The sequence below is a fragment of the Phyllostomus hastatus genome, unplaced genomic scaffold, assembly GCF_019186645.2.
Source record: "Phyllostomus hastatus isolate PE091 unplaced genomic scaffold, TTU_PhHast_1.1 phas_contig_40, whole genome shotgun sequence".
Classification (NCBI taxonomy): domain Eukaryota; kingdom Metazoa; phylum Chordata; class Mammalia; order Chiroptera; family Phyllostomidae; genus Phyllostomus; species Phyllostomus hastatus.
The window spans coordinates 12,051,162-12,073,325 of record NW_025333872.1 but is presented as its reverse complement, the minus strand read 5'-3'; the positions used below and the strand labels follow the sequence as shown (position 1 = coordinate 12,073,325).

At 37.2% G+C, this 22,164-nt stretch overlaps 1 protein-coding gene across 1 annotated transcript in view; it reads right to left on the bottom strand.

The window, feature by feature from the left end:
- PTCHD4 (patched domain containing 4) overlaps nucleotides 1–22,164 on the bottom strand; it is a 185,109-nt gene that overhangs the window by 120,886 nt on the left and 42,059 nt on the right. The window contains exon 2 of the mRNA XM_045844176.1: nucleotides 13,550–14,030. Coding sequence (XP_045700132.1) covers nucleotides 13,550–14,030 — 481 coding nt within the window. The remainder of the gene's footprint in view (nucleotides 1–13,549; nucleotides 14,031–22,164) is intronic.

The window sequence follows — 22,164 nt, the reverse complement described above, 5'->3', positions numbered from 1 at the left end:
GTGGCCTCAAATACTATTAAGTGGATATTCTTTTTAAAAAGATTTTATTTACTTAATTATTTATTTTTAGAGAGAGGGGGAGGGAGGGCGAAAGAGAGAGAAACATCAATGTGTGATTGCCTCTCACATGGCCCCCACTGGGAACCTGGCCCACAACCCAGGCACGTGCCCTGACTGGGAGGGCAAACCAGCGACCCTTTGATTCACAGCCCATGCTCAATACACTGAGCCACACCAGCCAGGTATTAGTAAATATTCTTAACTAGTACTTTACTGTTTTATATTATTAAATATAACATTTAGTTTAAGGTGTTACACTTAAAGTTGAAACTGGAAATGTCACTTGCCAAGATATATTCTTGTTCCCATCTAAGCCTAGTCAGTGGGGGGAAGCAGCAGGAAAAAACAGCATGATTTTCTTTATATTAAGTTCAAATTCAGAGTTATAATTTCTCTAAGGGCACATAATACCTATAAGCCAAGGTTTGAGTAATAGAGTTTTGCCATGGTCTGCACATACAACCATGACAGACAGTTATTTGATGCATATAGTACTTAAACCACAGTGTTGCAGGAAGGCAGATGGGAATCAATGCACAGGGATTCCTCAGTGTTTGAAAGCTGAAGGCTGGCCTCTCTGATCCTCAGATCAACATCGTATTTATCTCATCTTTCTCTTCTAATTTTCCTCTTTGTTATTTATCTGGGTATGAAAATGCCAGCTTAAAAACGAATTGAATGTAAGACGTCTCCAGTTTTTAAATTATTATCAAGATGGGACTTTGTTTTTCCTCAAAAAAAGCTATGGTATAAGCCTCTGTGCTTTTTTACCCTTCAAGTTTCAAGAGTTTAAATTGCCGCATTTACCTTGATGGAGTACTGCAGAAAATCTCATTCTGGTTGGCAACCGCAGCTCTCCTGCATCAGTAATATGTTTTCTTGGAATGTTCTGACATGACAGTCAAGTCAATACCAATTAATGAGGATAGTTAAGATTGCCTGTAATAGACATGTATTTGAGGAAGGCTTAGATGCCCATGCTGGAGAAGTGGAAGTGCCTGTCATAGTTCCACCATGTGCTGGATAAATTGATGTCTCTCATCTCCCTGACTGCTTAAATACTCAAGCCTGATTCACAGTCTGATTTAAGAGATAAAAAGTAAGGGCAGCACATATTAGGCAACATATGGCTTATTTATAAACCTTTACATTTAAAAAAGTCTAAAGTAGCATATCAGCTACTCCTGAGATAAAAAAAAATCACCAAAATGGGTCCATATGCTTCTCACCCTGATTACAACTGTATTATATAACTGTTCTCTTCCTCATTCCTAAACTCTAACTACCACTAGAAGAAGCTTGTTAATAGTAAAAAGTATAAAAATGAGAGTGTATTCCAAAGAAAATACAGAATCTAAGAAGTCAATATATAATTATGATTAATGGTGAGCAGTGTAATATAATAAAAAGCGCATACTATTTAATTTTACCTCAAATGCTTGGCATAACATTCAACTTCTTATTTGTTAGGCCAAGATCAATATTTTTCCTTTCTCCCTTAAAGTCTACATAAACCTCCCAGTGAGACAATGTCTTAACTAATTAAAAATGTCCTAGGAGGCCCATTTCACATTTACAATACAAGAACAGTTCAATACCAGGAAATTAAAACTGCAGAATAAGTGCAGACTTCCGCCAAGATGGAGGAATAGGTAGATAACACCTTGACTCCTCACAAAACCTAAAGCACAACAACAAATTTAAAAATAAAAAATAACCAGAACTGCCAGAAAATCAAACTGTAAGGAAGTCCAGAAACCAAGGAGTTAAAGAAGAAACATTCATCCAGAACAGTAGGAGGGGCAGAGATGGGCAGCAAGGGTGGAGAGGACTCGTGGCAAGGTGGTGACTAGAGGGCCGGGGTGGGTGAGGCAGCAGCTGGCAGAGCTGGTGGTCCCACATTTGCATGGGGATAAACCGGGAGGGACAACTGGGGAGCAAGACAGGCCATGCAACCCAGGATTGCAGTGTGGGGAAATAAAGCCTCAAAACCCCTCACTGGAAAAACCTATGGAGGTTGAGGAGGCAGGAGAAACTCCCAGCCTCACAGGAGAGTTCTTTAGAGAGGCCCACAGGGTCCTAGAACTTACACAAACCCACTCACCTGAGAATCAGCACTAGAAGGGCCCTGTGAACAGTTTTTGTGAACAGTGCCACAGTGGGTTGCCCTGCCCTGGTGAATACCTAAGCCTCCACCCCTTACTACATAACAGGTGTGCCAAGACAAAAAAAAAAAAAACACAAAAAACATAGCCCAAATGAAAGAACAGATCAAAGCTCCAGAAGAAATACAACTGAGTGATGAAGAGATAGCCAACCTATCAGATGCACAGTTCAAAACACTAGTTATCAGGATGTTCACAAAAATAGTTGAGTATGGTCATGAAATAGAGGAAAAAGTGAAGGCTACAGAAAAGTGAAATAAAGGAAAATATACAGGGAACCAACAGTGATGGGAAGGAAACTGGGACTCAAATCAAAAGGTAGGACCAGAAGAAAGAAATAAACATTTAACCAGAACAGAATGAAGAAACAAGAATTTAAAAAATGAGGAAAGGCTTAGGAACCTACAAGACAATTTTAAATTTTCCAACATCCAAATCATAGGGCTCACAAAAGGAAAAGAAGAAGAGCAAGAAGTGGAAAACTTACTTGAAAAAATAATGAAGGAGAACTTCCCTAATCTGGCAAAGAAAATAGACTATCAGAAAGCCCAGGAAGCCCAGAGAGTCCCAAAGAAGTTGGACCCAAGGAAGCACACACCAAGGCACATCATAATTACATTACCCAAGATTAAAGATAAGGAGAGAATCTTGAAAGCAACAAGAGAAAAGGAAACAGTTACCTACAAAGAACTGCCCATAAGACTATCAGCTGAATTCTCAAAAGAAACCTTGCAGGCTAGAAGGGGCTGGAAAAAATATTTGAAGACATGAAAGTCAAGGACTTACATCCAAGATTACTCTATCAAGCAAAGCTATCATTTAGAATGGGAGGGCAGATAAAGTGCTTCCCAGATAAGGTCAAGTTAAAGGGGTTCATCATCACCAAACCCTTATTATATGAAAACAAAAACAAAAACAAACTAAGCAAATGACTAGAACAGAAACAGATTCACAGAAATAGAGATCACATGGAGGGTTATCTATCAGCAGGGAGGTGGCAGGGGTAGAATGAGGGAAAAGGTACAGGGAATAAGAAGCATCAATGGTAGATACAAAATAGACAGGGGGAGGTTAAGAATAGTATGGGAAATGGGGAAGCCAAAGAATGTATATGTATGATGCATGGACATGAACTAAGTTAGGGGAATGATGGTGGGAGGGGGTATACAGTGTGGAGGGGAATAAAGGGGAGAAAATAATGGGACAACTGTAATAGTATAATCAACAAAATATATTTTTAAAAATAAAACTAAAGAATAACATAAAAATAAGAACTTTAAGATATCCAAGCTAAAAACAACCAAAAGTTTATACTTTTCTTTCTGAGAACTTTAACAGTCACAAAGCTATCAATAGGTCAATGTTTTTCAAACTGCAATCTATATATGCTTTGGACTAGGCACTGGAAAAGATGCCAAATAGACCAAATTCCAGTCCCCAGTGAGCCAAAAAAATCTAGATGAGGTGACATATAACCTAGGTGTCAAATAAATGACTCACTGATTGAAGAGTTAAAGGTGGAAGAGATGTTAAGGACCAATTAGTTCAACTTCCCCATCTTATGACAGAGAAAACACAGGAGACCCAAAAAGTAGAAATCACCTAGTAGATAAGAGGAAGGGACTGGAAGAGACTCCAACTCTTCTGAATCCAAGCTGCTAAGCATAGGGATTTTCACATCATTGGTGAACCCTTTTCCAGCAAAAATAACTATCTCCAAAGAAAATCACTTTTCCCCAAAAGCAAGGTGGCTACAGTCAATGTGGCTGAGTAACAGCTCCAACTGAATATTTTTTATATCATAATAAGGTTATTTCTTTTCCAGCAATGGGGACAATTTAGGAAGTCTTTTGATGGGTTTAATGGCCCTAAGTATAACAGACCCTGTGACAAAACCAATTTATCCAAAACCAATTATTGGAGAAACAGTTCCAATAATCATTAAAGAATTTTGGACAACCATCAAGACTTAGAGAGCCCATTATATGCTAAGTACAGTGCTGGTCCATGCCTCAGAAGTGCCTAAGAAGTAACACCATGTGTCCCTGGTTACTCTGCCCTTTTCTAAATAGAGATACTGCCTCCAGCAGAACCAAGAGGAGCTGCTATTTATGCTTGTGATGAGTCCTCTCTATCAGTAAATCTCCATTAAATGGATCTTTTTAAGACATTAGTCCAAAGAAGATTCTAGGGTGATTTTTCTAAAAATTTTGACTGTGACCCACATTAGAAAATATATTTCATATCATGATCTATTAAATACATATTTGTTAAACTGAAACAAATATTATAACAATAACAATTACTAGCATAACATCTGATATTTCATATTCCTTTTTATTCTTTTTTCTTAAAGTGAAATATATATGGATTTTAATACATTAAATTGATCTAATGATTCTTTAATATATCATGACCCACTTGAGAAACACTATGAGACCATTTATTCATTAGTTTTGAATATACTTATTGAGTGCCTACGCTAGGCCAAATACTGTTTGAAGTACTAGAAAATACTTTTCTTGAAGCTACCATGTAAGAAATCTGACTACCCTGACAACACCATGCTGAAGAGGTCACATTCAAATTCAGTGTTCCACAGTCCCAGCTGAGACTGTCCTTCAGAAATCCTAGATGTGGTACCAGCCATATGAGCAAAGTAACCATCTTGGAAGTGTTTGACCTAGCCAATTAATACAGCTCTCCAACATTCAAGTCATCTGAATGTTGACGTTTGTCATTTCAACTGAGGATTTAGACATCAAAGAGGTGGGGAGAGCTGACACCACTTGATCTTACCAAAATACCCACACACAGAATGCATGAGCATAATGAAATGGTTATTGTTTTACATTACTAAGCTTCAAGATGTCTGTTTTACAGCAATAGATAGTACAGAACAGACTCCAACTTAAAACAATTTTCTGACCCCACAGAGAATCATAATATTTTGATCCAATCAGCTTTTTACTATGATAATGTTCAAGGATGAAACTTTATTGCCTTTAATATTTGGCTTAATTTATGTGGAAGAGGCAATTGATGCTCATAAAATAATCTATTTGCTTTCAAAATTTTTTACACACTCTTGCAGTTAGCTGAAGGCTATTTGTCCACTTCTGGCCAATAGAGTATGATGGGAGGTAACTGCATCACTTTGGGTATAGTTACAGGTAGGCATGATTCCTCTAACTCTTCCCCATTTTGGAGCACAAACTGAGAAGACTGAGAAGACTGAAGATGGAGGTATCCTGGATCCCTGATTTTCTGTTTGTAAAGAGGTACCAAGGAGATTTTCCTGACTCACACAAAACTCCAATATGAATAAGAAATAAATCTTTGTTGTGCTAGGCTAAGTAAATTGAAGGCCTTATTTACTATTGTAACATAGTGTAGCTGAGTCTAACTAGTATAATTTTCATGAGCTATTATTATAGTCACTCTGCATATACTATAAACCCTCTCCTTTTTTTCTGGGATTTTTTTCTCTCATCAGATTCATCTCAATGCCTACTCAACACCTCCCTGAACAGCTATAAAATAAAGCTGGGCAGGGAGGGGATGGAACTCAGCAACAATGCTGACTGACTTCTTTTTTTTAATTCATGTACACAGAGTTCAAGTGGAACCTTAGTGCTTCCTAGTTATTGTCTTAAATTTTCTTTAATTCATTCCCAATTTTCCAAAGCGACTCTTTCAAACTCCCTTCTCTTTCTTCAACACCTCCTTCCCCAAATTTATTCTCAGCTGATGACTTGCTTCGTATTTTACTGGCAAAGTTGAAGCCACAGAAAAGAATTTCCACATGCTCCCACTCCCACATGTACCAATTTATTGGTTCTGTCCATATATGTGCCTTCCCTTTTCTTAGCTACAGATGAGCTGTCTACACTCTTATATAAAGCCAATAACTCTACCTGAGCTCTGAATCTAGTCCCATCTCTCCTACTCAATGATATTGTTTCAGGAATTTCCCTCTTTCTCTGCTTTACCATGAAGCTTTCTTTCTTTACTGCACACTCCTATCATTATACAATCATTGGTATTTCCCTTTATTGCAAAACTCCATGAAAAAAATTCTCTTTACTCACTGTCTTCACTTGCTATTCTCCAAATGCTATTGAACCTCTTTAAATTACCCTCAGCATTCCCCCAAAGCAGATCTTGTTAAAGTCACCAATGACTTTCAAAGTGCTAAATAACAAACAATTCTCACTTCTCATTGGACACAATTTCATAGCAGCTTTTGAAACAATTGATCCTTTGCTTCTTTGTGAAACACCTTCTATACTTGGGAGCTGGAGCACTACAGTGATCCCTCACCTGTCACAGGAGTTACGTTCCAGAGACCCCCAAGATAGGTGAAAATCCTTGAAGTAGCAGCGTTATATTTACTTTATTATTTATGCATATTTTAAGGTTTTATAAACCCTTCTCATACTTCTATAAATCTTCCCCACTCTCTTATTAACTTTTCCCACACTTTTATGAACACTTCATATGCTTTTAAACAGTTTCTATACCCTTAAACCTACATAATTTTAACAACATATAAAATTCTATATGGGTACAGTATACTGCAAAACCCCACGATATAGTGAAAACTCCATGATACAGAATTAGATATATATTTTTTAAAACACCCGCTATACAGTGAAGCCGCGATAAGTCAACCACAATATAGTGTGGGGCAACTGTATTATGGTTTTTCTGCTAGCTCACAGCCTGATTGTTCTCAGTGTCATTTCTGATTCATGCTCATTTTCCCAATCTCTAAGCACTGGAATGGTCGCCGGATCAGAATTCAAGTTTCTGTTTTCCACTTGCATTAATCTTCTAGTTGATCTTATCAGATTTCAAGTATTTCATAAACTGAGCCATGATGAATCCAAAATTATATTTTCAACTTCAATGTACAGATTTTACTTCTGAGCCTGATGAGCATACTGTCTTATAGAGCTAACCCTACATTTTCCCACTTGGATGCTTAATAGCCATATCTACCTTAGGTAGCCATCTCTACCTTACAGTAGGAGCTAGCAGATTTAAAACTAAACTCTTGATATTTTTTCCTGCAATTTGTTCCTTCCACAATCTCCCTATGACAGTAAATAGAAACTGATTTCTATTAGTTATTCAGCCCTCAAAGCTTGAGATCATCCTTGACTCTTCTAACACACAATTTCCAGTCCTTCAGCCAATCCTGTCAATTCTACTTTCAAATACATATCCTGAGTCCAATCTCTTTTAACAAATATCACTGCTTCCATGCTATATCAAGCCACTATAATATCTCATGAAGATTTTGCAATAACATTTTACAGTTTCCCTATAACCATTCTTGCTTTATGTTACAAACTAATTTCCACATTGCAGTGAAAGATGCTACAACATAATAGCTACAATGTATAGTTCAAAGATGTTTTACTGTATAAGTCATTTCATACTGTCTATTCTCAAAATGCTTCAGACAGCTTTCCATATAAAGTAATAGTTCTTAGTGCCCTACATGACCTAGTCCTATAGTGTCTCCCTAACTCCTCCTTAAAATACACATTGTCCACTATATACCAACCATACTCCCTTTCTTCCTCTTTCTTAACTTCACCAAGCACGGTCCATCTCAAAGTCTTTGCATGTATAGTTCTCTTTGTCAGGAATACTCTTTTCTGAGGTTTCCACATGCCCCTTCTTCATTTCATTTAGCTCTCTGTTTCAATTTCATTTTTTTTAGAAAAGCTTTTCTCTAACTACCTATGCTCTCCATTCATTTTCCTGTTTTATTTTATTTTATATCATTCATCAATAATGTAAGGTAGTGATGTATATTTGCTTATTCTCTGATATCACCCTTTTGTAGGCCTAGAATGTAAAATCTATACAGGCCACAGCTTGACCAGTTCCATTTGATAACTTTTACTATAGAACCCAAAATACTTGGAACATAGTAGATACTTAATAAATACTTGCATAAATTAGTAAACAAATGAATATGAAGCTCAGTTTAAGATGATGAATAAAAGTCTCATATCTGGAAACCCTGAGTTCACATGTAAAAACAAATCATCTGCATGAAGACTACAGCAAGACTCAGGGATTATAAAACAAACTCAGGATGGGCTGTAAAAGTAATAGTAAACCAAGGCTACTAATGTCCCTGGAAGCTAGCCATGGAAGACCAACAAGCTACAGTAGGAGCCAGCTTGGCATTTGTGTACAATATTTCCCCATATTTCTCCCTGGCAGAAAGAGAAGACACATTCGCATAAAGTGTGCACAGTTAAAAAAAAAGGCTGACAACTGGTCATAAATTGAATTAGTGGCATTCTCACAGGCTTATGCTGGTACAGAAAAAGGGCATTAGGCTGGAATTAAATTGGGCCATTTGGGGTAGTTTTAAAAATTTATTATACATCTGTGTTTCTCTTTCTTCTACTTTTCTAGAGAAAATATGTATACCTAAAATCATCTTTTCTAAACCTAAATCAATGATATACAGTTAGACAAACATAATATTATATATGGGAGCACCAGCACAAAATATAAAAATTGGTACAGGCTTTAAAAATTCAAGAGGATACAGAGGTATAGTATATGTGACTCTGAAATTATATTGGGGCTATTAAGTGGATGAGCAGTCACAAAAAAAGAACAAATGGATACAATAGAGAAGAAAGTGAGGCAGTTAAAAGTAAGGTGATTGAACAACATAACACCATAAATAACATACCCAGCTTCAGGGTTAAGTTCTAATGGGGGTGAATGGTTTGAATCTTGGAGCATAATAGAGTGAATATTCACTGACTCAAAGAGATCCTTGTAAGAATATGGGAATAGAAATAGAAGTTTACCAAAAGAGTTGGGCTTCTTCTTTCTTTTATACCCAACTAAATTTGGATTATGCAGTTCTGATCCCTTAGTAACTGTAATTCTTTAAAGGACTGGCTTAACTAGTGCTGTGTATACCACTAGAAGATATGTCTCTGCCAAACTTAACTTACTGATGCTCAACATCATGATCAAATTCTAACCTCAGTTGAAGAATGAAATGAATAATATTGTAGGATCCTCAAAATTCAATACTAAAAGGTTCAAATATTTCATTTAATATATGAACTCAGACAAAAGGACAAAAGACTATACAAAGCTTGTCTAGTAAAACATACAAAGATAGTGGGGAAGCTGAGATGAAAACCCAGATTTCCTAACCCTGTAGAGTAGTTTTCCTTTTATTTCACTAGTTCTCAGTCTTGGTATCTTTATTTTAGAAAAAAATAAAACACAACAAAACAAACTCTTCCTTGACAGAGCAAATATTTTATTGTTACATTTCAGAACATAGAAGAAGAGTTCCTTTTAGAATATTTTAAGGTTTCAAATTGGAGCAATACTGAAGAGTAACCATTCACCAAGCTTCCTAATTTCTGCACCTACAACATCCAAGGTTCATTTATGATATTAAAGGTCACTGAGAGAGGAGAGAGCGTGAAAATTGTGTCTTGCAGCATCTGGACTTTTCCCTCATTGTGGCTTTTCATGTTCTTATTATCTCTTTGAGACATGGAAATACCACTCTGGTTTTGTAGAGCCTATGTTACAATTTAGCATCACTTGAAAAAAAGTTTTCTCATTATTTTTATAAAATATAAAATTTGATATATTCTAAAGTTTCCTTGATAAAACTTTCCATTGACTAGTTAGATTACCATCAGTTACAGAAAATTCCCTGAAAAGGAACTTCTGGCCAAGATGGAGGTGTAGGTAAATATGCTTTGCTTTCTCACACAACCAAAGAAAGGAAAACAACAAATTTATAAACAAAAACAACCAGAACTGACATAAAATTGAACTGTATGGAAGTCTGACAACCAAGGAGTTAAGAAATATTCATCCAGTCTGGTAGGAGGGACAGAGATGGGAAGCTGGAGCTGAAAGGACACACATCAAGGCAGTGGCTGGCAGATCAGGTGGTCTCACATCCTCAAGAGAATAAACTGGGATGGACAACTGGGGAGCAAGACAGACTGTGCAACCCAGGGCTCCAGTGCAGGGAAATGAAGCATCAAAACCTCTGGCTGTAAAAACCTGTGGGGATTGCAGCAATGGGAGAAACTCCCAGTATCATAGGAGAGTCCACTGGAGAGGCCCACGGGATCCTAGAACATGCACAAGAACACCCACCCCAGTAATCAGCACCAAAAGGGCCCTATTCCCTTGCAAGAGGCAGGGGAAGTCACTGAAAGCAGGGTGAGAACCAAGAAAGTGGCATTGTTCCCTCTCTGACCCCTTCTCCACATAGAGCACTGCAACACAATGAAGTGAGTTGCCGTACCTAGGTGAATACCTAAGGCTCCACCTGTTACAACATAACAGGTATGCCAAGACAAAGAAATATGGCCCAAATCAAAGAACAGATCAAAACTCCAGGAAAAAATACAACTAAACAATGAAGAGATAGCTAACTTATTAAGACACAGAGTTCAAAATACTGGTAATCAGGATGCTCACAGAAATAATTGAGTATGGATGCAAAATAAAGGAGGAAGTGAAGTCTATAAAAAGTGAAATAAAGAAAAATATACAGGAAACCAAGAGTGAAGAAAAGGAAACTGGAGCTCAAATCAATGACTTGGAACAGAAGGAAGAAATAAATCTTCAACTGGAACAGAATGAAGAAATAAGAAATCAAAAAAAAAAAAATGAAGAGAGACTTAGAAACCTCCAAAACAAATTTAAATGTTCCAACATCCAAATCATGGGGCTCACAAAAGGAAAAGAGGAAGAGCAAGAAATGGAAAACTTATTTGAAACATTATTTGAAAAAATAGTGAAGGACAACTTCCTCATCTGGTGAAGGAAATAGACATGCAAGTCCAGGAAACTCAGTCCCAAGTTGGACCTAAGGAAGAACACACCAAGACACATCATAATCTTTTTTATAAGTTATAAAAGATAAGGAGACAATCTTAAAAGCAGCAAGAGAAAAGGAGACAGTTACCTACAAAAGAGTTCCCATAAGATTATCAGATGATTTCTCAGAAGAAATCTTACAGGCGAAAAGAGATAGAAAGAAGTATTTGAAGCCATGACATGGCAGGGCCTACATCCAAGATTACTCTAGCCAGCAAAGCTCTCATTTAGAATGGAAGGGTAGATAAAGTGCTTCCCTGATAAGATCAAGTTAAAGGAGTTGTTCATCATCAAGCCATTATTATACAAAATGTTAAAGGGACTTGTCTAAAAAATTGAAGAAGATCAAAAATATGAATGGTAAGTACAAAATAGACAGGAGGAGATAAAGAATAGTATAATAAGCCCTGGCTGGCATAGCTCAGTTGGTTGAGCGCGGGCTGCGAACCAAAGTGTCCCAGGTTCGATTCCCAGTCAGGGTACATGCCTGGGTTGCAGGCCATGACCCCCAGCAACCACACATTGATGTTTCTCTCTCTCTTTCTATCTCCCTCCCTTCCTTCTCTAAAAATAAATAAATAAAATCTTTAAAAAAAAGAATAGTGTAAGAAATGGAGAAGCCAAAAAGCTTATATGTACTTCCCATGGACATGAACTAAAGGGAAGGTGAAAGCTGGAGAGAGGGGGAGTGCAGGGTGGGGCAGAAAAAGGGGAGAAAATAAATGGGACAACTGTAATAGCATAATCAATAAAATATACTTAAACAAAAGGAAATTCCCTAATAAGCTCTTAGGTATCTAATTTGTCAATCTTGAATGAGTCATGTTACATTTGTGATTCATGCTCTATGATTTTTATGCATCTTACATTGTTATTTCAAGTCAAGAGACTGAGCTTAAAAAACATAAGTATAAATGGTTCAAATCTAGACTCATCCTTTTCCCTGGTGAAAGTTTTTTTTTTTCATATAGTTCTTTGGGAAAAGGAAAAAAACCTTTTATTAACAAGATGAACATGCACTTTAAAATGACAGGCAAAATTCAGGAATACTTTTAATTTCTAAAATCCAAGGACTATTTCCTATTCATTATTGAATGCATTACACATAGCACACCAGTTTAACCACTAAAACATATTGATAATGAGTGTTTACTATGTGTGCTATTAGCTTTAGGTATATTCTATTAAACTCAAAACCAATTTCTTGAATATGGTACAGTTACTATACTCATTTTATACAAGAAACTGAGGCTTAATGAGATGGACTAACTTAACATGGCAACAACAAAGCTGGGCTTCCAGATAAAGAAGTTTGGTCCCTACAGTGCCTACAATATGAATCTGCTTTTCAGCATTCTTCTTGAAAACATTTGTTAAGGTGAAAACAAAGAGTGCCCAGGTCACCTAGAAGAATTGGTGACCACATTCTTGTGTCTTTTTCATCTAACAATAAAACGTTAATCCAGCGCTAATTTTAACCTAGGAAGTGAAAAGCAATTACTTTACAGGTGATGCTCTCTCGCTTATGTCAATTCACCACCTAGAGGCCATTTTTACAGCTCATCCTCCCAATGGCTGCATGTAGAGAATTATATCAGATCTGAAAGACCTTTCACAGTGCCACAATTATCCCCATTATCAGCTCCTTTCTGATAAACCCCATCAGTTTTGTTGCTGAGCCATCCCTCACTTTTCTCCCAAGACTTGCTCTTTCCTTTTGGACACACACACACACACACACACACACATACACACACACCGTTTTCTAGACTACTTATGTATATATGGGAGAAAACTTACAGGAATGGGATAATCATGACAGGATTCTCATTAACTTTTTTTAAAAATTAGGAGACACATTTTTAAGTGGCAGCAGGAAAGTCTTAGTTTATGAAGAGGTGGAGAAATGGAGTGTATTATTGGCAAAAAATTTTAAATGACTTAATAAAGTTTAATGAAGAAGTTCTTTGAGATTGGAGCATATGAGTGGTCCTCAGAATGTTCATCCTATGATAGTTACTCTTCATCATAAACAACTTGAGGATGGCCACAAATATAAACTACAAAATTTTGTTTGAAAATCTTGAAGATTTTGCATCTCCCTAAATCTGTACTCTATAATCCCTTAGCTATAATTTTTGATCAAGTGGAGTAGAGAATTACAATATTGTGTAACTTAAAAATAATTTGACAGCATGCAATTCCCCAACCTAAATTGAAAAATGTCTTGGTCAGCCCATAATTTCCTGAAAGGCACAATAAGGAGAAAAGACACCACCCCGAAGAAACTTTTTACAGAGTCATACAGACACACTAATTCAAAGTTAAAACAGATTTCCACCTGAGAATTCAAGAAATGTACTACCTTGCCCCAAACCGGTAAGAATCCGATTACCACAAGGATGGATAGTTACCCATGGCGAAGAACGGGATTCCCAGCAGGGTGGAGTTGTACTTCCCATCAGTGATGAAGAAGATCCCTGCTGCCGTGACAAGGGAGATGCACACTGTGAGCACCCCCAGGAGGCCCAGGAAGGGCTTGCTGCGCAGACAGTCCTTCATGGAGCTGGAGAGGGTGGCTGTGGTCAAGATCAGCACGAGGCTCACCAGGACCTTGCTCCTGGCCAGGATGCTGGTCTTGTGGAAGTCTCTCCAGAGGCTAAAGGATGCTAAAGAGTAGAGCTGGAGGTCCTGGTGCTCCTCCTGGAGCTTCCTCATAAGTTTACAGAACTCATTCTCCCACTTCTCCCCTATGAGGTCCTGGGTGGCAGAGCCATAGGTCTGGAGGTAGTAGGTGATTTGAATGGCTCTGGCTGACTTCACCCGTTGGTCCTTGCTGTTTGGCACTTCCACTACCCCGCCCAGTTGGTGTCCAATAAAACTGTTCCTCCCATCCTTGAAAACAGAAGAAAGGGAGACTTAAGTTACCGGAGAGATGCACATTCCAGAAAACAGATTCTTACTCTAAGTGAAAGAGCACAAAAAAGGCAGAGATAAGCTTTAGCAATTGTGAAACTGATGTGGGTGGAGTGACATGTTATGGCTTTATATTCAACCTTTTGGAGCCACATGGAAAACCATGCAAGATGATCAGGATTAGAAAAGATGCAAAGAGTGTTATGAAGCTGTGCAAGTCTTGCCACATGCATAGGAAATGTACATAAATATTATTTTTATCTCATCCATACCCTCATTCCCACTATTCCCTTCTATAACAATCTGTAACTCCTTAATGCAGGATCAAGTTTTATGATTCAGTTTCAGCCAAAAGTGAAGCATGGCATGAGTTCACAGTTCAAAAGTTAAACTAGTTACTCATTTAGTAAATGTATACTAAACTTTCCAGCATTAACACACACACGTACACCAATACACACACAAGCACATGCAAACATTACAAGCATCCATACTCATCCTTTATATTTTGGGGATACAACTATATATTGCAGAACAAGTTGAAGAAAATATTGGTTTTTTGCAACTAATTTTATAGTGTTGAAGTGTTTTTGAAATATGATGTGAGCACCTATTCACTCATTATAATCCCCCCCACCTCCACCAAACACCTGCCTCAGTCTGAGTCTGATCTTTTACCCACAGAAGGCAGTGGACAAACCCCCTAAATGAGACTGATAAGATTTCAGCTGGGGTTGTCAAAAGTCATGTCAACTTCAGAGTTCCACATAAGGTAGAGTAGACAAGACCATAAGAGTAAGATATTTGTAAGAGGAGTAAGATATTTGTATGAGAAGTAAGCCCTCCTGTTTAGGGCACTCCTGATGTGGACATTGGTTTGCCTAAACAGGTTCAGAGCAGTAGTTCCCAACCAGTGAACCTTAACACTTAGAACAAATTCCATGATAGCCATCACCAAATCTTTTTTGCCACACTGTCACTTACATCCATCCAGATGGCATATTGAACCCACAGAGGATTCAGGATGGAGTATAGCATTGAAAATGTGCTGCAGATAATGAATGGGACACAGGCATGAAGGTATGCATGCCATAAATGGACTGTGTATTTATTAGGTCAGGCAAACCATTTATCTCACGAGGATACAAAAAAAAGTAGAATCAGAGCAAAAACCAATTCTTTCTAGAAGGGTAATATGGAAGGGCAACACACCAACAGTGTGATAACCATGGTTGTTTTCATAGAACTGTGGGATTTTATATGCTCATGTAAACATATGTAACAATTATTGTGGACTTGTTTAGTCCAGATGCCTATATCTGAGGTTGTTGTTTGTATTTTTAACATACATCAAAGTGACACTAATACTTAAGAGTGTGTGGCAAACACAAAAGTTTGAGACAGTCACAGATAGTACAAATGTTGTTAAGAAGGATCGTGAAGAATTGAGAAAAAGAAATTTCATGGTCACTCCACATATCCATATTTTCCCTATATGTTCAATACAAGCAATCTTTTTATTTAATTCAACCTGGCCAAGTGGAAGTGAACAATGTATTTCTAAATAAGAATTTGATTTGAGTTTACTTTTCTTTTGCTTGGTTTATCTTCCACTTCCAAGTAATCTTTTTTCCTTATAAAAGTCAAACTAAAATCCCAGTTGTAGGTTCAAAAGGCTCTGTCTTCATGAACCCTGTGGGTTCTCTGATGAGTAAGTGAAAAAGTAGAAGAGCTGCCCTAGCTGCTGTGGCTCAGTGGACTGAGTGATGGCCTGTGAACCAAAGGGTCACAGGTTCGATTCCCAGTCAGGGCACAGGTCTGGGTTGCAGGCCAGGTACCCAGTAAGGGATGCAGGAGAGGTAACCACACATTGATGTTTTTCTTCCTCTTTCTCACTACCTTCCTCTCTCTCTAAAAATAAATTTAAAATTTTTTAAAAAGTAGAATAACTTTGAGGAAGGACTGAGATTTCAAACTGGCACTGAGAGATTGTGAAATATGGTTTCCAGTCTTTCAGCCCAGGACACATTGCTCTTCAGTTAAGCTTATTTATTTTTGATTTAATCTTGGTATAATTTTAAGCTCCACCTTTGTTTCTACTTCTTTGAGATATCACCTGTGATGCTGACTTATGCTTTTGATTATTTGAAAGAAGTAGTATTTAAAATCTATATTTATTCACTTAAGAATGTGAAGTTTTATGTGTCTTTACTAATTTCCATAATCAAAAAGATTTCCTAGGGGTCTTTAGCAGTGGAACAAAGATGTATGCATCCCTCGGGCCTCATTTGGATATTACAGTGGATCAAAGAGGTGCTGATAATGTGTTTGGACAAAATTAAAAATTTTAAAGAAAGCAAGTATAGATTATTAAATAACTGACCTTCATTGGATTCGGCTAACTGCTTATTCCCCTTTTGAGACTGTCTAATTTTCATTTCTTACCAAAATTGCTATATAAAAAGGTATGCCTTCATTCCATTATATTCAAATTAGTGTGACAAGTAGAATGAGTTTCTCTCTCTTAATTTGCTTTACTTCATGAACCAAAACAAAATAAGCAAGGTCTTTGGATGTCCTTGAATCAAGAGTTCTACTGAATGGCCCACATGAGAGATAAGCCATTGGTCCAATCACCCTACTCCATATAGTCATGAGAAACACACTTTTGTACATTATTTGTAAGGGGGAATTCTATTTTTTAAAAGACTTTATTTATTTATTTATTTTTAGAGAGAAGGAAGGGAAGGAGAAAGAGAAGGGGAAAAACATTTATGTGTTGTTGCATATCATGGACCCTCTTTTGGGGACCTGGTCTGCAACCCAGGCATGTGCCCTGAGTGGAAATTGAATTGGTGACCCTTTGGTTCACAGCCTGTACTCAATCCACTGAGCTACACCAACCAGGGTGAATTCTACTATTTTGTAAGGGGTGGTAGAAGAGTTCTTCAGTTTCCCAAACTAATCAATTCATAGGTGCTTCTATGTAGGAAAAACAAAGAAAGAATATAACATATATTGTAATTGTCCTCTGGACTTATAAAAACTTAGGTGAAATTAATGGAGAGAATATATATTATCAGGAGTCATGTGACCTAGGCTGGTCTGTGCATCTCATACTAATTGGATAAGAAACCCTAGTCTGGTTCATTTCCCCTCCTAGGACTCAGTTTTCTTATCTAAAAAAGTGAGCAGATATGAGTATATGAATAAACATTTATATAATATAAACAAAATTTAGCTCTATTATTCTATGAAAATACCATCTAAAAAGCTACTTTGAAAAGATCTAAATGTCAGAATGATATCATTATAACTGATAGAGCCATAAATTGATTATGGCTCCACTCACTGGGTAGAACTCTTCTGTTTAATTAAATGAGAAAACCTAGAGGCTCAGAGAAAGCAAATCTGCCAGTTGAAGGGATGAACACAGGGATCGAACTCAGTTTAGACAACCTTAATTCCAGTAATTTCTAGAGTCATATGGGTGTGATGATAGGGAAACCACAATGAATCTCATTCCCCATTAACTGCTCTTCATTATTAAAACTATCTTATATGTAGATTCCTTTATCCCAATATTTTCCTCTCACTTAAACCAAGTGCCAACCATTTAACACATGTTGATTCATGTTCCTCCTTTCCAATAAAACCTCCCACACAAATTCTGAAATTCCTTTAAGTGCAGAAATCACTTTGATGCCTCAGTGAAGATAAATCTTAAAATAAAAATATGACAGGAATGTAACTTATTACTTTCAATGCTCTACCGTTTCAGTGATTCACTGAACTGAACTGTCATAATTAAGATGAGATGGATTGAAGTCCCTAACTCATATCCCCGTTGTCCACCTCTGCTTTTCCTCAATGTGTTCTCCACATTACAGTCAGAACATAGTTGCTCAGCTCTAAATAAAATCACATCATTACTGCACTTAAAACCTTCTACTGGCTTCTACTTGCACTAAGAACAAAAGTAGAAGCCCTCACCAGGCCCGCAAGGCCTTGCATGGCCCACTGCTGGCTGAGCCCTCAGACTGCTTCTCCTATGGCTTTTCCCCTCGTGAGCTCTCTCCAGCTTTTCTGGCCTTTCTTCCTACTCCTTGAAGTTAATTTTCACCTCATGGCCTTTGCACCAGCCATCCCCTCTGCCTGGAATGTTTTTCTCTATTCTTAGGCTAGAGCTACTTCCTCATGGAGATCTTAGCTTCAAAGAGACTGTTTGAATCACATGATCTAAACTAGACACCTCCTTCCCAGCAATCCCTCTGTCACAAGTCCCATTTTATCTTCTTCCTACTAACCATTTCTATCTGAAGTGATATATCTCTTTGAATTAAGATTCAGTCTTTTACACTGCTCTTTTAGGGTGAACTAAGAACACATAAAGCTTTGAATACCGAATCCATAAATAAAAAGTGTCCTTTGTTTGCTCGTTTATTATTATTATTCAATTTCAGTTGTCCCCAATTTTTCCCCATTGATCTCTCCTGCCCTGTCCCCCCACCCCATTGTCTGTGCCCACGAGTCCTCTACTGAAGTGATATTCCTGTAATCATTTAATCATTCCTTTTTTGTCTCCTCCATTAGAATCTGTGCTCATTGAAAGTGGCACCTTTGTTATCTTGATCACTGATAATCTATCTCCCTATGCCTAGAACAAAGCCCGGTATATAATAAATACTTTATAATATCAAACTCAGTGAGTTCACTCTGAGGTGTGATAACTCATCATACATTATGTTTTAGAGGCTACTTTGCCAAGAACAAAAAAGTAAGAGACAGCTCAAAGTATCTGAGGACAGTAGGACCTCAGATGTAAACAGGTGTATAAGAAATTTGAGGTTGAGACAGGAGAAAACAAACTTTATCTTTCTTTCAATATGCTGTCTAGTGAAATATTTCCCCCAAATATGTTTCCCCTCTATTTCTACTGATACCAATAATGTGCAGTAAGCTATCCAATGGACAGTGGGACTTAGTGAGTAGCCAAAAAAAGGATTTGTATGTACTATGGTTGAGGCGAAGAACAGCACAAGGTGTTCAGGGAACCGAAGGAAGTGATGGGATTTGAGACTAGAGAAGAAAGCAGTGCCTCTTCTGTAAGGACCATGGAAGCCTTATTGTGCTGGACTTAATTGTTGTGTGGTAGAAAGTCACTGGTGAGTTTTAGGCAGGCGAGTAATAACATGCTTTTCACTTTAGAGTGCTCACTCTCCTTGCACTGTGGATTGTGATTTACGAATTCGGGTGAATCTAAAGGAAACAGCTCAGTTAGAAAGTCCCTGCAGTATTTCTGGTTCTTCATGCAGTATGAATAAAATGTCAGCTGAGTCAGTCTCTGGTAGGTAAATTTTCCCAAGGTGAATCAATGGAATTATATAGGTCACAATGCTATCTCACAGCCATGAAGCATCTCATCACATTATCTCTCCAGCTACAGTATTGCCAGGAAAAAATAAATTTTGCTTTAGGTCTTTTTTAGTTTACAGTTACTACTTTGTAGTTCTTAAAATTACTCCCACACAAATTATACCTCTAGAGTGGGAAAGAAAATTAAACTCTCAAAGATATGATTAAGGAATAAATTCTTAAAGAGATACATGAGGGAAGAGACATTAGTGTTGTAAACAATTGTGCCAAAAATAAATTATGTGACAATGCTTTAAAATCATAGGGGAGTGAGTACCTTATCTGCTCAATATATATGCTAGGTTGACATTAAGATACTTTCAGTGACTGCAAAAAAATTTAGACCTAAAGCCCCTGTCCAAGATGGTTGTAATTCAGATTTCATTGAGTTTTAATGAGGCAGACCCTGAAAGGATGTTAGAAAATTTTAGTTGTCTTTTATTGTTGAAAATAATACCTTCCTATGTATGGTAGATAGTGACATTTCTAAAGGAACTGAAAGGGGTTTTATGGTTTTGTTTTTTGTTTGCTTGTTGTTTAAACAAGATTTTTTTCTTCATACATTTTTCCTAACTTATTCTCTATTTTATTCTCAGTACAAAGTACACACACAAACTAGGATTAAATAAAATCATCAATAATCTTGAATTTTCTTTCCATAGCCTCATGATTAGTAGAAACAAGCAAGTATTAAGATAGTAAGTTCCTAGAAGATATTTAGTTAAAACAAAATCAAAAGTCATTTTTAAAATGAAGATTTTAAAGCATTAAAATGCTCTAATAAAGAATAAATTAAATGTCTTGTGCATATTACTAAGCTAGGAGAGTGCAGTCATATATTTTTTTATTATTTTCAAAGAGGAAGGTTAAAAATAAGGTTTCTGTGTTATTGAAATGAAATAAGAATTTTAGCCCTCACTGATGTAGCTCAGTGCACTGAGTGCCAGCCTATAAACCAAAGGGTCGCTGATTTGATTCCCAGTCAGGGCACATATCTGGGTTGTGGGCCAAGTCCTCAGTAGGGGGTATGTGAGAGGCAACCACACATTAATATTTTTCTCTCTCTCTCCTTCTTTTCCCCTGTCTCTAAAAATAAATAAATAAAGTCTAAAAAAAGAAATAAGAACTTGAGAAAATCACAATATAAAATACATTTAACAAAGCACTCTAGCATATCAACTAACTGAGAGTCAGTTGGGAACTCTTAACACATGTGGTGGACTCGGTTCCAAGATTTAAGAACTTTATTTGCATCATCCTGGGACACTCCTCCAGTTACTACTTGCCAGAGTGCTAGACTGGAGTAGCGTCAAGTCACCAATGAGGACATAGAGGGTGAAGAGGGGCAGAGTTAGCCACCTCAAATATGCCTCTTTGGGACAGTGATTATTTTATGGCCCAGAAGGCTCAGGAAGCACCTCTAAACTTCCCTCTAACTGCCTAAGAGGATTTAAGATAGAAGGCCTGCTCAAGAAAGGAGATAGCACCATAGATAACTAGTTTAATCTGGGAAGAACCTAGCAAGGGACTTTGAATTAAAGTCCTTTTATGTCACATTTTCTGGAGATGTCCCAGCAAACTTTTGCTTACTAAACATTAGCCCTTTTTATCTCCCGGCAAATTGCCATATTTCCCTTGGAAGTCCCAGACCCCTACCTCCTTCTTCTTAGTCCAGAATGTTATATATAATAAGTGGGTGGGAAAATCGTTATCTTACTTGTTTTCTATTAATTGTTCTTAAATGTATGTATTGCTCACATTTAATTCAATGTTTAATATTAGAAGTGTTTGGGGTCTTAATTTAGAAGTTAAGTGATATTTTTGTGACCAGAAATATGCTGTAGGGACCTAATTCTTGTTTATATCAATTAACTTATAGTAAAATTGGTTTCATTATATGTCATTTCATTTAAAGTCTCAGTTTCCAAGAACCTATTAAGTTAAATGAAGACTTAATGTGCTTCATTTTACCTCATTGTCTGTAGAATTCTTCATGCTTATGTGAATTCTCCATGTGTACATATTACATTTGATTTTCTCCTGTTAATATGCCTTATGTCATTTTAATTACGTGACCAGCTATAAGAACCAAGAGGAAAAAGGAGTAATTTGCCCCTCCCTCCCCCACAAAGCCAAGTGAGAGGAAGTAATGTAAGGTTATACCGCCCCTTAATTGCCATAGCTGGTCACCTGATTCCTGTTTCTGACCCCAGTGTTCATGCTCTTAACATCACTGCACACATGTCTGAATAATTTATGGGTATACTTGAATAAAAGGATGTATATAGTGGTTATGTACACAGACTCAAGAGTTCAACGGTCTCACCTGGAGTCCAAGTGTCAACACTGATAACCTGTGGAAGTCTCTTAAGCTATCTGGACTTCAGTTTTATTATTGGTTAAAATAAGAATCATAAGGCATTATGAGGATCAAGTGTGTTAATACATAGGAAATATTTAGAATACTGCTCAGAAAGTGTTGTATATTATTCTTATTAATATGTGTCATAAATTAAATATTTGAACGAGACTGTTTTTTCTTTTACTTAGCTATCTAGGATTACTCCACATTCTCTGAAACATCTTGTAACAGGACCCCTGGCTATAAGCTCCAGTTCTGTTCCTTTACCACAGGGCAATGGAGGGCACACTGCTTGACTTCTCTGAGTGCCAGCTCCCTCGTCTCCAAAATAAAAGT